Below are 15,748 nucleotides of genomic sequence, written 5' to 3'. Positions count from 1 at the left end.
GGTACCTGTTCCCTCTCCGCGGCCCGTACGTCCACGTCCCCTCTCTATGTTAAAAAGGTTCGCTACGGACTCGTGTGATCGCTCCCATTCACATTAAGTATGTGTTTTTACTCCGCAGCCTGCACCGACCCGGAAGAGCTCGCGCGTGGTGTACAGTAAGTACGGTAAGTGTGTGTGTGTGTGTGTGTGTGCGTGCCCGCGCGAACTAAAAAGACTGAGTGTGTGTGTGTGTGTGTGTGTAGGCTAGAAGAAAAAAAATAGCCTAGTTTTCTTCCCTCTCCTGCTGTAAATGCCATCGGCACTTCCATCTGTGTGTCACTTCAGATCTGAAGCCCATCAGAAAAAAACGCCTGACCACGCGTCAACCACAATCCCGCAGGTCAGTAAATATTCTGATTTATATTTTCCATATTTTCTAAACTCATTTCTAGCTACACAATTAGCCTAGCTCCCAAAATTGTCGAATAAATTGATTTAGCTTGCATGTTCCTAAGCGTTATGCATGCGTTTAAATGCCAGATCTTCGGATGCTTTGTCCCCCCCATTTTCTGTTTGGAGCAATACACCTGGCCATGATAGCAATCCTTTCTGCGTCAGATATGTTGGTTTGTGAGTGTCAGTTTTTAAAAAAATAGATCTTTTTTAACGTTTTGTTCTGTCTGAGGGTGGTACAGTCATTTAACTATTTCAGACGTGTAGATGTCAACTCTCATGAGCTTATTCATTTCACCCGACGCATATATAGGCTATAGGTTTCACCAGCACCCACGTCCACTTTCCGACAATCGGGGTGGGATTTTATGGACGCCCCTGTATTTTAAGAGTCATTTTCCCGTCTACCGTCCTCTAGATGAAAGATTTTAATGATCTATTACCACCTGAGTGTGAGCGAGTATGCTTCCCTTAACCCGTGAAATTGATCTGATTAGCCCCGCAATGGGTCATAAAGAGAAGTGGATTTGCTGAAACTGCGCTTCCAGTGTGTGTGTGTAGGGATAGAGAGAGAGGCAGAAAGAGAGAGAGAGGATGCATTTGTGTTGCTGGTTTGAAGAACATTGGAAACAGAGAGGAGCGGACGCGACATTAAGGCACATCATAGGCCGTCTTTCATGGGCGCGAGCTCGTTTGGTTTGTATTTGCATGTAGAGAGCAGCAGCTTCCATTGACTGGAGCTGAATGGGCGTAAAACAGCTGTTTCTCCATGATAGCACGAGACCGGCCACTCCATTCAGCTGCACAGAGAAATGATCTGAAACCATGTCCTCAAATCAGCACTCGACCGAAAGGAAGAGATGCACTTTTGTTTGAACGAGAATATTCCTGCGATGTGCCTCTTTGTTTACCCCCTTTGAGTTATGAAGTTGTTACATGCATGCGACATCCCAAAGAGCACCAGTGGAGATCAAATAAATGCATTGGGCCTAAAGCAGCCGAACACAGGGTGATGGTGTTATACGAACAGACGGATTCATATTTTGAAGGCTAATATATCGGGGGATGGATCAATGAAAACGAATAACAAATGGAGACTAAATAACGATTATTTGGGAACTGAACTGTTTGGCTTGTTGCAGATTTGTGGAGTTTGCTGTCATCAGGGCCAATTGAAAACCATCTTTAGATGTTTCTCTCTCGAGCGAGGAATTATCAAAAACAAAACCTGCACTCGAGCCTCTCGTGTTTTTTCCCTCTCACCTTTTTTTAGTCAGTTATTCTTAGAAATAAGTCAAACTCTCATTATGACGCAACTATCAGAATTTCACGTCCTCGACATGGGTTCTAAGAATTTGCAGCATAACCTACATAGGCCACCATCACACAGTATACAAATTCAGACAGAAAGTTCGTTCTTGAAAAGACTAAGTGCATGAATCACAATCCGCCCAAGTCTACTTTAACGTTCCGTTTTACCGTTATTCTTCTTTTCCGATTATTATTATTGTATTATTGCTGTTGTTATTATTATTATTATGTTATACAATCGTGGTTATTATTATATGATACAATTAGAATAATAATTGTCTATTTAAAAAAAAATTTTATTATTGTTTTTGTTTTATAGAAATAACACACACACACACAAATAATTTCTCGTCCAAATATTTTGGACATCATTTATTCTAACCTTATGCGTTTTACAGTTTAGCTCCTTTGTGATTGTCCACTGCTGGGAACTGAGAAGAGACACGTTTTGTTGCTTAAAAATAAATGTGGCGAACGAGCCTTTAAAAGCGTGAATATCACAAACGAAGCGCTCATGTTTCGCTATGGACTGAACTTGACTCCCCTGTCTTCATCATTCGGTAGCTGGGGTGAAGTGTGTGTTCACCTGTTTGGACAGCTATACCTGGGCACTCTAGGCCGACCCTTTCAAATCTTCTCACATCTTCAGCTGGTCGCCACAGACGTCATGGAGGCTTGCGTTCAAATTTGATTCATCCCCATACAACCTACGCATGTATAACGTGTCTATGTATGGAGGGTCCATATAGGCCTACATAAATGACAAAATCAGTCACAGATAACAATCGCACTCGCCTCCGCACGATCAAACAAAAATGAAAGCGGATGAAAATTAACACTGAGTGTATTGTGTAATTATATTGTAGGCCTATATCACAAAAATGATAATAACAGTGCTACTACTAGTAGGCCTATATATATATATGTTATGCAAATCACAATAGGCCTATATATATACGGTACGGTTATTTTTCTTTGTCTTTTCCTTGTATAACACGTTATAGCTGTAGAATAGGATGAAGTATGAAAAATGCGATCATGTTTTTGAGAGGGGAAGACACGCAAATACTTCCAAACTCTGACACGTCGTGTCTGTAGTGTTCGGCACTGTTTCCATCCATGTCCCGCGCACTAAGCTTAAGACATTCAGTCAAGAAACAAAACACATAATCAGGATTTCTCTTTTACCTTCGAGTGCCTCTTAATGTACGCTCGCGCGGATCATTACGCGTCCGCTGACAGCTCGACAATGACAGTGAGCCAATTCAACACTTTCCATCCAAGTTCGGTCTTTACCAGAGAAGGGGGGGGGGGGGGGGGGGGGGATGCACATTTCCTGAATCAGCATTTTCAACCAATTCCATTTTTTTTAAAGGAACATGAAAGCTAGTCGCCACGATGGAATGAAAATGATCGACATCATTTTTTATCATTTATTATAATAACCATTATTTCTTACTTGTTTTATCTTTCATTTGAAATCACATTATTGGAGTAACACTAGTGTTTACCCATCGTTTTCTAGACCCCTAGAGAAATAACTATCGCGAGAAAAACGCAAGCTTGCAGAGCTCACATTTTACATCCAACGCGAAGAGTAGATTTCCAGCGGAGACTGGGCTGGCCATCATCTCAGAGCATTTCAGAGCATCGAACGAGCAGCCCAATTACATTTTGTCAATCTGTGGGGCCGGGCCGGCCAAACCGGAGCATTACAGACAAAATATCACCCTATGTGCCAAGCCCCCTTATTACAGCTAAACCAAGTAGGCCTAATAGCGAATAATACTTGACACTGTCCCATAATGTGTCGTCGGAGCACACTGTCAGAAGTAATATGTTCCCATTATATATTTAAGGTTAAAGTTTTACCCGTGCGTACTGAAATGCTAATGTATTTGCATCACGTTACATGTAATGGCCCCTTAAATGAATAATGATGCAGTCGTTCGGTTGGTGTCCTTCAAGGAATAAAGAACACCGACTTAAGCTGCCAGGGGAAAAGCCTGTGTTTAAATAGCGAGCGGAAAGTAAGGTATGGCCTTAGTCTTACCGCACCATTAGCCTATATGTCGCAGTCAGGGTTTAAGAGCCTCTTTTGAACATGCAGAGGTAAGCATAAGAAAAACGTGCTTGTCACCGCGAGAGGACGCACTGTCACAATTTAAAAGAGAACACACACCACACGAGCTGCCACTGATAACACACACAGTCGTATAGACACAAAAGGCAGCAGGCCACATAAAGACGGTGCCCTTAGGACATACTGATATTTCAGTATTTGTATTTGTATATTTATTTTACTAAGCAACCTTAATAAATACTTGCAATAATTCTGCCGCACATGTATTAATTCCAAACATCTATTTAAGAAATCTTTTTGATTTTAAGGAAAACACATTTCAGTTTCTATTTCAGACGCTGCCATTGTCCTAATTTAAATTCGTTGCTTTTTATCCAAATTGCTACTTTGTTTATGAACAAAGCCCCCCCCCCCCTTCCTAAACTAGACCTGGATTAATTTATTTTACACTTTATTTTACAGTGTCTGTTACATACTTTGGTACTAACAGTGAATTCTGCAATTATATGCAACTAGTCCTAAACCAAACCTTAACCCTACAGTAAGTACGTGTTGTTAATGAATATTTCTTAGTGCTTAGATGTATAATTACACTGTAACAAGGACAGCTTAAATAAAGTGCAGCCTATATTTATTTCAGCTGCGTAAAATGCATTTGGCGTGCTTGTTTTTTTTATATATAACGTGTGTTGAATATTTACTTTCCACTCAAAAAAAAGAAGCTACATTTTGTATATGAATGGGGAGCAGAATTGGGCGCAGCTTCTGGTCATCTTTCCCTGGCCCACTTTATTCAATTAGTCCAGACTGTTGGGCCCCGCCCCAGCTGATGACACCACAGACCCTCCTTAAGTTGCGTCGCGCCACAGCTGTCTGCGAGCATTGAGCTGACTGGCGCCATCCTGAAAGAATGCCTTCACTGTAAAAAAAACACAGAGAGAGCAGTGCATTCAGAGACAGAGGGAGTGAGCACTAGAGAGAGCGAGAGATAGAGGGAGGGATGGAAATAGAGTAAGGGAAGAGGGTTACTTCTGCTGTGCATACACACAGATTTGATCAAACTTGTGTTCAGTCAGAAGGCAGAAAACTTATCCAGATCGAACCGGGTCGCCCTGAACCGTCAAACTCACTTGTTGAGTCTACGCAACGCAACAGCATACTGAGAGAAAAACTTGCGGAACTTGACGCGCGTTTGGATGTGTACTCGGACTTATGACCAACATTAGTATAAATGCATTTGACTTTCACAAGTTAATGCGCGTTTATTGAACGGACGGATCCAGTTTGACAGAAAGAACCCAAACGAACGGACGGACTTTTGTAAAACAAATTGTCTTGTTCAATTTCAGGTGCTCGGAAGTAAAAAAAAAAATCTGTGGATTAAACAAAGGAGGAGTTTGGACTTTTTTTTTTAACTTTCGTGTTTCGCTGAGTGTATGAACGCTTGTTAAAGAAATACAAACTAAAAACGATGGAAGTAAGTCCGGAGCAACCCCGTTGGATGACCCATCATCACTCGGTCATTAACGGCCAGCATCCCGAGACACACCACCCAGGACTGGGACACTCGTACATGGACCCGTCGCAGTATCCCCTCGCGGAAGATGTGGATGTATTGTTTAATATCGACGGACAGAGCAACCACCCGTACTACGGGAACTCGGTTCGGGCAGTGCAAAGGTACCCTCCACCTCACGGTAAGTAGTGTTATTTTACATTATTCCTCTTATGTCAATTCTGACTAAATTTATAATATGTAATAAGACAGAAACTGCTCTTAGGATTGTACTGAAAATGCAACTGGCTCTTTTGAACAATGTCAGTGTAGTTTACGTGTGGCTTACCTTAGGTGGTGTGTCACTGGTTTCACATCTTTCTAGTATTCAGTGGTTATTTGACTTTTTAGGGTATACAGTAATTGTATAATATTGGGCAATGCAATTCATTCCTTTAATTTTTTGAAAACTGTTTAATTAAATTTTAATGATCAAAAATAAAATGTGAACAATCAGTGTTATTCGAAAACACACATTGCTAATTGAAATATAGGCCTATTATATTGGTAGAACGATGCTGTAATATATTAAAGTAAAAATATTTCTAGTAGCACTAGCTGGCTGGGATTCAATTGAATGACTTTATGATTGAATGATTTAAAAGTCAATCTCTAAATAATTAAGCGCATTTTTCCTGTACTAGGTACTTGAATTTCAGTGCGGAAGAACAATTGCTTTAATTTATTGACATGACTTCCTGAGCGGAATGGGGCAAAGCGTGACCTTGTTTCTCTTTTGAATTGCCCCATCTCTAAACATATCAAAACTTTCAAAATCCGTGCAGCATCAGTAGATACTGGTTGGTATCGAAAGTCTTTTTAAAGTGAGAAACCGGTGAGGGCTGTTAATTGCGACCCTTCCCAGCGCCATCGAAAGCCTCTCAATAATGTAGGCCTTTACGTGCAGTTTCACAGTTTTACTCATTTAGTCAAGTTGCACTAGTTCTTTCATGCAATAAAAGACCGTTACTGAAAGGGTTTCAGCTTATAAAAATACCAGATATGTGTGAAATGCATGTAAAAACATAACAATCAAAATGTACTTGGTTTTTACAGCGCTGTGTTGTAAAAAATATCCTGAATGATTTTTTGCATGCGATTTTAAATTTGTATGTATACATGTCATTATGCATCTTTCTTTAATTATATAGTTTATTACGCACACATAATTGTGACATGTAACATTTGTGTTTATAATACAAAGCCTGCTTTTTAATCGTTCAGATGTTATTTCTTGGCTTCTTAATGTGAGGAATCCCACAGCCCCACCTAGTCCTGTCCTAACAACAGGCTTGTCTTTTGTTTCAGCAGGTACTCAGGTGTGTCGCCCATCATTGCTGCACGGCTCTCTTCCTTGGCTCGATGGAAGTAAACCTATCGGCCCTCACCACAGTACCTCCCCCTGGAACCTCGGGCCTTTCCCCAAGACTTCCCTGCATCACAGTTCCCCCGGGCCTCTGTCTGTCTACCCCCCAGCCTCCTCCTCTTCGCTGTCCGCTGGTCACTCCAGCCCACACCTCTTCACCTTTCCCCCCACTCCACCCAAAGATGTGTCCCCTGACCCCGCAATTTCCACGTCAGGCTCGGGCTCATCCATACGGCAGGAGGACAAAGAGTGCATTAAATACCAGGTGTCTCTGGCCGAAAGCATGAAGCTGGATTCGGCTCATAGTCGGAGCATGGCCTCTATTGGACCGGGCATGTCCTCCACGCACCACCCCATCGCCACTTACCCATCCTATGTGTCCGATTACGGGCCGGGGCTCTTCCCACCAAGTAGCCTGATAGGTGGGTCCTCTTCTAGTTATGGTTCCAAAACGAGACCAAAAACAAGGTCCTGTTCAGGTAGGCGTGCGCTTTATTACCCTTTGATTTTTACTAACATAATCATAGTAAGATCATTCAACAGTAGCTTTTCCTCTAAAAAGCTATCTTATTGTGCACTTGCCATTCTATTCGTTTTTCTCAAAAACAGCCTCCCAGGTTAACCAATTCCCAGACCATTGGTTTGGTCCTGGACCCCCTTTTTTTTTTGGTCTGTGCCAAGGCTTGGCTATCAAATATGGGCAGTCCACATCCCTTATTCAAAAAGCATCAATGGCTCCATTCCTTAAAATATAAAAGAATCTGCAGTGATTAAAGATATTAAAAGATAATATACAGCTAAATAAAATAAAGCAACACACACACACACACACACACACACACACACACATATATATATATATATATATATATATGCATATGCATATGCTTATGTGAATTTTTTTGTTGTTGAATTAATATAATTAATTTGAGCTATTGTATAATCCTGTTCGCTTGATTGCTTATGCAATTATCTCGGTTTTTTTGTTGTGGTATCAGTTTAAACGATCAATCCGCAGTAGACTTTTTATTTTACAGAAATTAGAGATTTGTTAACACGCCTGCCTTGCACTATTCCATTATTATATTCCGCTTTGAAGAATATTATATCTCACTAATGTCGTCTAGTTACAAAGCGGAATTAGCGACCCTGATTTATTAAACGTCGCTCAGCATATGCAGATGAGTCTACACGTTTAAAGCGGAGCACTTGGGTTTTCCGGATGTAGATGTGTGTGTGTGTGTGTGTGCGTGTGTTTTCTCTCTCATCTCTTGCTCCTCTTGTGCCTCGCAGTGCACGGCCCAGTCTCTCTCGCGTTTATGTGTTTAAGCTAATCCAATTATTTTCAGACTGCTGCACGCGACAGTTGCATTGTTTACTTTGCGCAGAAACTTTGATAGAGTCCGGATGAGCCGCGGATCGCTCGGAATAACGAATGAGCTGGCGCAATGCACGGCCGACATGCACAGACAGAGTGTTATCCAAACACACAGAGAAAATGATTTCAAAAGGTCAACCAGCTTTTCAAATGCGATTAGCGAACGGACCATTTTTTAAATTGTGGTCCATTCCTTGCGATTGATTTTTATGATAATGAGAAAACAATATCTATTCTGCTCTCGTTTATAATCGTTTTAACTTGTGTTACTAATTTATTATTATTTTGAATAACGTTTAGATAAATATCATTGCTATTTAATTCGTTTTCCGTTTTATGTGCAATAAATATTTTGCACAATAAGCATAGGCTGTATCTAAGCACACACAGAACGTTCTATTATCGTTCTTTTTAGGTTTTATTTTGAACCAAAATAGTATGCTGCGTGATTTCTATAGATGCAGCAGAACCCTCCTTTACGCACTTGCGTGTGTCACTATCTGAGGGGTTACACTTTATTTCGATAGTCCACTTTAGACATTCTACTAACTATAAGTAACTTTGTAACTACATGTCAACTAATTCTCATTAATTTGCAACTACGTCTAACTCTCAGAGTAGATTGTTAGGGTAGGTTTAGGGTTAGTAGAATGTTGACAAAGAAAGTGTTAGAAGATATTAAGCAGACAGTCTACTAATACTCTACTAACTGCTAGTTGACATGTAGTTGCAAAGTTACTTACTGTTAATATAATGTCTAAAGTTATCGAAATAAAGTGTTACCATCTGAGGTGTACTCGCCAGCCCTGTGGTTTTTGGGGCAGTAAGCAGAGGCACAAAGAGATTCGTTGGCTCTACACATGAGGGCAGAAATTCTGCCGGGTACAGGGTGGGCTGCACGGCGAGCTTGTTTTTCGTTTTAGCAGAGCGACCGGAGGCGTGGGTCACTGAACATGTGAAGCGCACACCCTTCACCTGTCAGTCAATCGGAAAGAATGCCAATCAAATGTTGCGGTGTTTTAATTACGTAAAGAGAGCGGGTTACACAATGAGTTAATTAGACCGACGCTTTCACTTACTGCTACTGAATCTATTTAACAATATTTCAGCCTTAGATCCTAAAATCTACTTTAACATTTCACAAATAATTAATCTTATTCTCATGGTTTAATGAACCGGGAGGTTGTTTCTTTGGAAATCGAGTCATGCCCCTTTATCTAGCTATAGCTATATTATATTTGCGATCCCCTCTTCTAATAAATCATGCAGTATTTTCAAGACATCGTTGTTTAGAGCCTGCAGTATTGATGAGACGTTTGATAAGACCCATCTCTGTGTACATTTTCACAGCATTGCCTACTTTAGAACCGCTAAGTTACTTGTAGATCTTATCAGATTATGTCATATTTGACGATTGAGGAGTTAAACTCATGTTATGTCATATTAGAGAATGCTTTGTATGTGGCAATGCATTCAAAATAGTAGTAGTAGTAGTAATAATGTTATTAATGCATTTCCATATTCACTATTTTTGATTAGTGCGAATCTTTAGCCTGTGTGAATGTTTGCTATTGCCTTTTCGTATTTTTATGCATAATTAATTATTTGTAAATTTTAATGTGTGCAATATGTCTGTAATATTATTAGTAAATATATTGTTTATATGTATAATATTGAGATGTAATTATTAGTATTTTTTAAAATAAATCAAAGCGACTGGCCACTGGGGTTTAGTATGTTCACTAGTGGCGTGGCCTATGACTGTGTAGTTGTGCTTAAGTGTGCATGCAAGTGTGTTTTAGTGGTTCTAAAAAATCAGTTGTGCATGCGTGTGTGTGTGTCTGTGTTCGCAGAAGGTAGAGAATGTGTTAACTGCGGGGCCACCTCGACTCCTCTGTGGCGGAGGGATGGCACCGGTCACTATTTGTGTAACGCCTGCGGACTGTACCACAAGATGAACGGACAGAACCGACCCCTCATCAAGCCCAAGCGGAGGCTGGTATGTTGCTCTATTGCACTGTATTAATGACACTTCTGTCTCTTTCTCTTTCTCTACCCAGGAAGAAGTGTTAGCTGCAAGAAATTGACTCGCCAAGCGCAGGTCTCATTTCTTTAAGATTAAGCAATAGCAGTTATTATTATTATGATTATTATGATTATTATTATTATTATTATTATTATTATTATTATTATTATTATTATCAATAATAATAATAATGCCATTTTATGTATCGAATTTTATTTTTTTCCCCCTTCTATTTTTCTGCTCGAAACAAATCCATAGACAATTTTATTTGATCGCAAATATTGCTGACACTGTGTCAGCATAACGAAATTTGTCACGGAGAGACTTCAAAGTGTTGTGAAACGAGCGCTTATCTCAAATGAGTACGCGTGGGAGGCGATCAGCTCCAACAGGTCAAATATGTCTGCAGAAATTAGGTTCAGTTCTGACAACACCCCATTCATCAGGGACACTGTTTCACAGGGATTTAATAAATGAGAGAGAGAGAGAGAGAGACTCTGTGGTTTTTCAATGGCCTGGCAGCACAAACGCGTCTCTCTTTGGGCTCTGGATAGAGTCGAGGCTCTTGAGGCGCAGTGAAATAGTCCGAGCGCTGCTATTTTGGCATCGGCCTTCTCTCCCTCTCTAATGCGAAAAGCCGACTTCCCAGGAAAAGACTGGCGGATATCTGAGCTCTGCTGATAAAACTCCTCGAACAACAGCGCTCTCTCCCGCAGTCTAAACATACGGGCGAGAACACGCAGAAAGGAGTCACGACTTCAGATTGATCTTCTCTAGTCTCAAATAGGCTAGAAAAAGAGAAAATAATAGTACGTAGAAGAATAAAACAGGAATAAAGAATGACCTTTATAGAACAAATATTGTTCTCTTTGACTAATGTGTTTGAATTAAATTTATTTACCAATACAATTTAGCTGTATTTTGTAATTTACAAACGAAAAGAAAAAGAAAAACAAACAGTCAGTCAGAATAAGTAACGTCGCTATCTGATTATCGTTTGGCTTTAAACGGAATTAAACGACACAGTTAGGAATAATTTGTAATGTCAGTACATACCTTCAACATTCCTATATGTTAACCCAGAGCACAGCATGAATTTTCTTTCTGCATAGTCCATTTCAAAACATGTTGCTGATCCCTACAAATTCATTGCATTTCTTTTGAGTCTTCCCTTGTTTCCATTATCCTTTTTACTTACTCTTTTTTTTTTACTCATTTATACTTGTTTTATATTATATTTATATTTGATTATGTCAGTAACTGCTTATAATTAATAATTCTAACTGCTTTTAATCAATGCATGTTAATTTAGAGCAAGGTATTTTAGTGCAGCATATTGATGTGAATAAAGATTGCTAATATCTAACTGAAGGTTGATGTTTAAACATGGATCCATTTCATGCAGAGCCGCTGTTTCTCCATCATTTAACGGGAAAATGTCATCAGCTTTAATGGGCACTATTTAAACCAGTGCTTTCATGTCCTTTGTAAATATTTAGGTTTGAGAGGGCATGTGCGCAAGGCACTATTTTTACCCTAGAGTTTAAGGCACCAGTGTTATGGAGATCTCTTTTCCTCTGACATATTTCTGCATTGCTTAAAACCATTTGCAGCTTCAGGAAACATGAGGGTTGGGGGGCCATTAGCACTATAGGAATGCAATCATCATCTTAAGTTATTATATTATGAGTGTAATAATCGTGATTCTTTCTCTATGTGTGTGTCCATCAGTCTGCTGCCAGACGAGCGGGGACCTCGTGTGCAAACTGTCAAACGAGCACGACGACACTGTGGCGGAGAAATGCGAACGGCGATCCCGTCTGCAATGCCTGCGGCCTCTATTACAAATTACATAACGTAAGCTCCATAGCTGTCTTACACTTATCTAGTAAGATATTTTCTATCTCTATCTTCTCTTTGCATGATGGCAGCTTTCATGCCATTTCTTTCATTCTATTTCTTTCTTTCTTTCAGCATTCACAACAAGGTTCATGCATTGACTTCTCAAAAATGAAATGTAGAATTTATGTTAAGCGACCATTATAATATTATTTTCATCAAATATCTTTTTCATCAAAAAAGCTCCGATTTGTTGCGTTTTCCGAGTCCTGTCCAATTGGCCCTATTATAGTAGTTGGTTTTGTGATTTTCGCACCCCAGGGACAGCTTAACTCAATCTGCGAACCTGAAATGTTTTAATGTTCCCCAATGGTCTCAAGCCGCTAGAGTCAATTACATACAGAGATTCGTCTTGTTCTTTCTCATATTATTATTTATTTTTATGGCTATTATGCTAGAGCTAAACTGCTAGTACTGTTGTACTATTGAATTACACTGCAGTTGGTGGTATTTCTATGTTAAACATATGCCGGGGGAACATTTTCATTTTACCTAATCAGCTCTGGTATCCTGTATCATCACACTTTGAGGCCCCATACTCCTGTTACATTCCCCTACTAGTCACGCAAGCGCACCCTCTTAAATCATTTTGCCATGTTGGTTTTGGCTGTTTCGTAAGAACTCGAGAAAAAATAAATCCCCTAAACCTTGTCCTAGGTTATCAGGGAAACACATAACATGTATTATCATTTGAAACAACCAAAAGTTTGGATAATTGGAAAATGAGTTTGTTTTGGTACATCCTATTTTCTGTTCAGGTCGGAATGCTTTGAATCAAATTCCAGATTTTGCGTGCTAAATTAAGCTGAGCTCTCTCCAGAGGGTTCTTCACTAACTCGCATGTTTGCATTATCACAACCACTCCCATCTCTCATTTAGCCGACAGGGATTTGTCAGAAGAACGGAGTTGTGATTGTATTTGTATGTCTGTCAGTCTGGGGTTAGACTTCTGACCCGTTTCCTTCTAAAAAAAAATTCTTTATGTGGTCATTTCAAACCCCAAAAAAGCATAACTGAATAACATTTAAGAGAGTTTCTTATAGCCGACGGCTATAAGCATGTGTTTTCTGTGATGCCCAATGGAGATGTTTTAAATGAACAGTTTTACTTTGGGGTGCGACTTCACACAGACGCACACATTTACACTAGTGGTTGGCCAATATGGGTTTTCCGATAACAGACGCCAATGCAGATATCTAGAGTACAGTTTTTGCAGATATGTTTTTATATAATCCAATTTGATGTTAACAAATTAGAAAATTGCTACAAATTCAGAAATACTGAAACTAAGTGAACTGAATGACTAAATTATACAAGACAGTATTTACACAATTTGCACAGGTTTGCAAAAAAAAAAATCACAATTTTGAAGTGTTTATTGATCTTTTAGAAATCAAAATGGTAAAATAAAAGTAGAAATTTCACCGTTTATTAAGTCTTAAAGTCTTAAAATAAAGTCAAATGCATTAAGCCTGTAAAGGAATATGTTTTAGTATCACTTAATAGCTCTTGCACAAAGCATCTAGAGTGTTTTAAGACAGAGAGGGAGATAGAGATAGTCCAATTATGGGGTGAAAGTGGCAGGCTTTGGCAGACTGATGTGACAGTGACAGTGCCACTGCGCTTCAGAGTCTGGCCAGAGTCTGGCACCGTCCATGCTTGGTGTCAGGGAACTCAGATGCTAAATCCAGCCTAGTCCTGATATGACCCGACACACACACTCATACATACATACACGCTTGCTCAAACAGAGAAACCGATATATCTGCGATATAGTGTAGCTCTATTACACATGCTTGGATTCAAAGTATTACTATGAGTGTGTGAAGTGAACGTCATTGTTCAACCAAATCCTAATCCCACAAACTGTGACTTAAAAGGGTGTAAGCTTTCAATATGCCCGTAAGGAGGAGATATCATATATGAGATCTGTTTAATATCTCAATTGTTTCTCCAAGACAGCAATTCCAGAGATTAGATTTAAAGAATATGACTTTTGCTTAAAGGGATAAATCACCCAAAAATGAAAATTCTGTCATTATTTACATACCCGTACAACTTTATTTCCTCTGTGGACCGCAAATGAAAATATTTTGAGGAATGTTTCAACTCCATTTGTCTATACAGTGACAGTCAATGGGGTCCAAAACCACACCTTCATTATATGGATAAAAAAAAAAACACTGTGACATTTTCACAGTTTGAAGAATGAAAGTTATACAGTTTTGGAACAACATGACTAAAATGAATCCCTTTAGGTCTTCTGCTTCTCAGCTGTTTCTTCTTAGAAAAACTGTGCTCTGATCTACTAAAGTCTGCAAAATTGTCAGAAATTTCATTATGAACTCTCTTTATGAATTGTCTCCCTTGTGTCTGTTTTAATTTCTCCTAAGGATTTTTAGGAGAAACGTCTGAGATTAAGTTAATATTCAAAAGAAACATATCTGGTTTAAGGTCTCCTGAAATATGAAGAACCAATCTCAAAGCAATAAAGTGTTCCTATGGATGTGTTATGAGATGAAAAATAATGTCCGAATTTTTCCATTATGCTCCTCCTGTCTTATGTAAGCGGGATGGTACTGTGGCCATTATTAACGTCTGCTGTCTCTCTCCTCGCAGATCAACCGACCACTCACCATGAAGAAGGAGGGCATCCAGACCCGGAACAGGAAGATGTCCAGCAAGTCCAAGAAGTGCAAAAAGTCTCATGACAGCATGGAGGATTTCTCCAAAAGCTTAATGGAAAAGAACAGTTCCTTCAGCCCGGCCGCGCTGTCGCGTCACATGACCTCGTTCCCTCCCTTCTCACACTCCGGCCACATGTTGACCACGCCCACCCCCATGCACCCCTCCTCCAGCTTGTCCTTCGCCCCTCACCACCCTTCCAGTATGGTGACGGCGATGGGCTAGAGCGCCCTTCTACCTCCGACCGCCCAATCTCCCAACGGTGGACGTCTCAAAGCACCGTTAACCTTGAAGCCTGTCACAACCGCAACCCTCCAACCTTGAACCAGCTCTCTCACATGCTCCGTCTGAGCTACAAGCCCCCCCCCCCAAGACCCCGGTATGCCCCGCTTAAACCCCTCGAACCCCACATTATGAGGGAGAGACAGTGAGAATGAAAGAGAAAAGACAATGACTTTCTTCATCGCCCCTCCAATCATGAAGCCTCGCTCTGATGTCAACCTTCATTTGTGTACAAATGCCATCTTTCCTGTGGGCATCAAGGCACAAACATTACGAGACTTTAAACAAAACCTCCTCTATTTCCCGAACCCGCTCCTTTACTTCTTCTACGTATCTCCTCTTCTTCGTCCCCGTGAGACATGAGGAATCGAGCTGTGAATGAGAACAGGAGATGAACTCTGCATATATTTGTAAAAAAAATAGTCTGAAATACATTTAATGAAGACTGTTTAAAGCGCAAAATGAAAAAAGGCAAGGACAGGAAATGCCCGTAGGCAGCTAATGATAAGAAGGGTACGACTCAAACCTGGAAGATGGAACGGCGTGGTGACGCGACCACGATTTCTATCTGAATGACGAGAAAAGTAAGAGACGAGATGTAGAAAGGAAATGGTATGTAATGCATTAAAACTTGTAGTCAGGTCTGTTTCACAGACTTCCAGCTACTCTTCTGGATGTGTTATAGGTCTTGGGCAATTGGTTTGACACACACACACACACACACACACACA

At 40.1% G+C, this 15,748-nt stretch overlaps 1 protein-coding gene across 6 annotated transcripts; it reads left to right on the top strand.

The window, feature by feature from the left end:
* Positions 1 to 318: 318 nt before the first annotated feature.
* LOC107555822 (transcription factor GATA-3) lies at positions 319 to 15,742 on the top strand. Of its 6 annotated transcripts, XM_016238722.1 has the most exons (6): positions 319 to 379; positions 5,176 to 5,523; positions 6,690 to 7,226; positions 9,979 to 10,124; positions 11,883 to 12,008; positions 14,670 to 15,742. In XM_016238722.1, the coding sequence occupies exons 2-6, from the start codon at positions 5,298 to 5,300 to the stop codon at positions 14,958 to 14,960; spliced, it is 1,326 nt and encodes a 441-aa protein (XP_016094208.1). In that variant the 5' UTR covers positions 319 to 379; positions 5,176 to 5,297; the 3' UTR covers positions 14,961 to 15,742. The 6 variants fall into 6 exon arrangements, with proteins under 6 accessions (XP_016094208.1, XP_016094209.1, XP_016094213.1 ...); XM_016238723.1 differs by lacking the exon at positions 319 to 379 and having other exon boundaries at positions 4,726 to 5,523; positions 6,693 to 7,226; XM_016238727.1 differs by lacking the exons at positions 319 to 379; positions 9,979 to 10,124 and adding an exon at positions 10,186 to 10,226 and having other exon boundaries at positions 4,726 to 5,523; positions 6,690 to 7,169.
* Positions 15,743 to 15,748: the final 6 nt, after the last annotated feature.

This window comes from Sinocyclocheilus grahami, unplaced genomic scaffold (genome assembly GCF_001515645.1).
Source record: "Sinocyclocheilus grahami isolate Dianchi unplaced genomic scaffold, SAMN03320097.WGS_v1.1 scaffold546.1, whole genome shotgun sequence".
In the NCBI taxonomy this organism is placed as follows: Eukaryota; Metazoa; Chordata; class Actinopteri; order Cypriniformes; family Cyprinidae; genus Sinocyclocheilus; species Sinocyclocheilus grahami.
The sequence above is the reverse complement of the archived record's forward strand: the minus strand, read 5'-3'. Positions and strand labels throughout refer to the sequence as shown.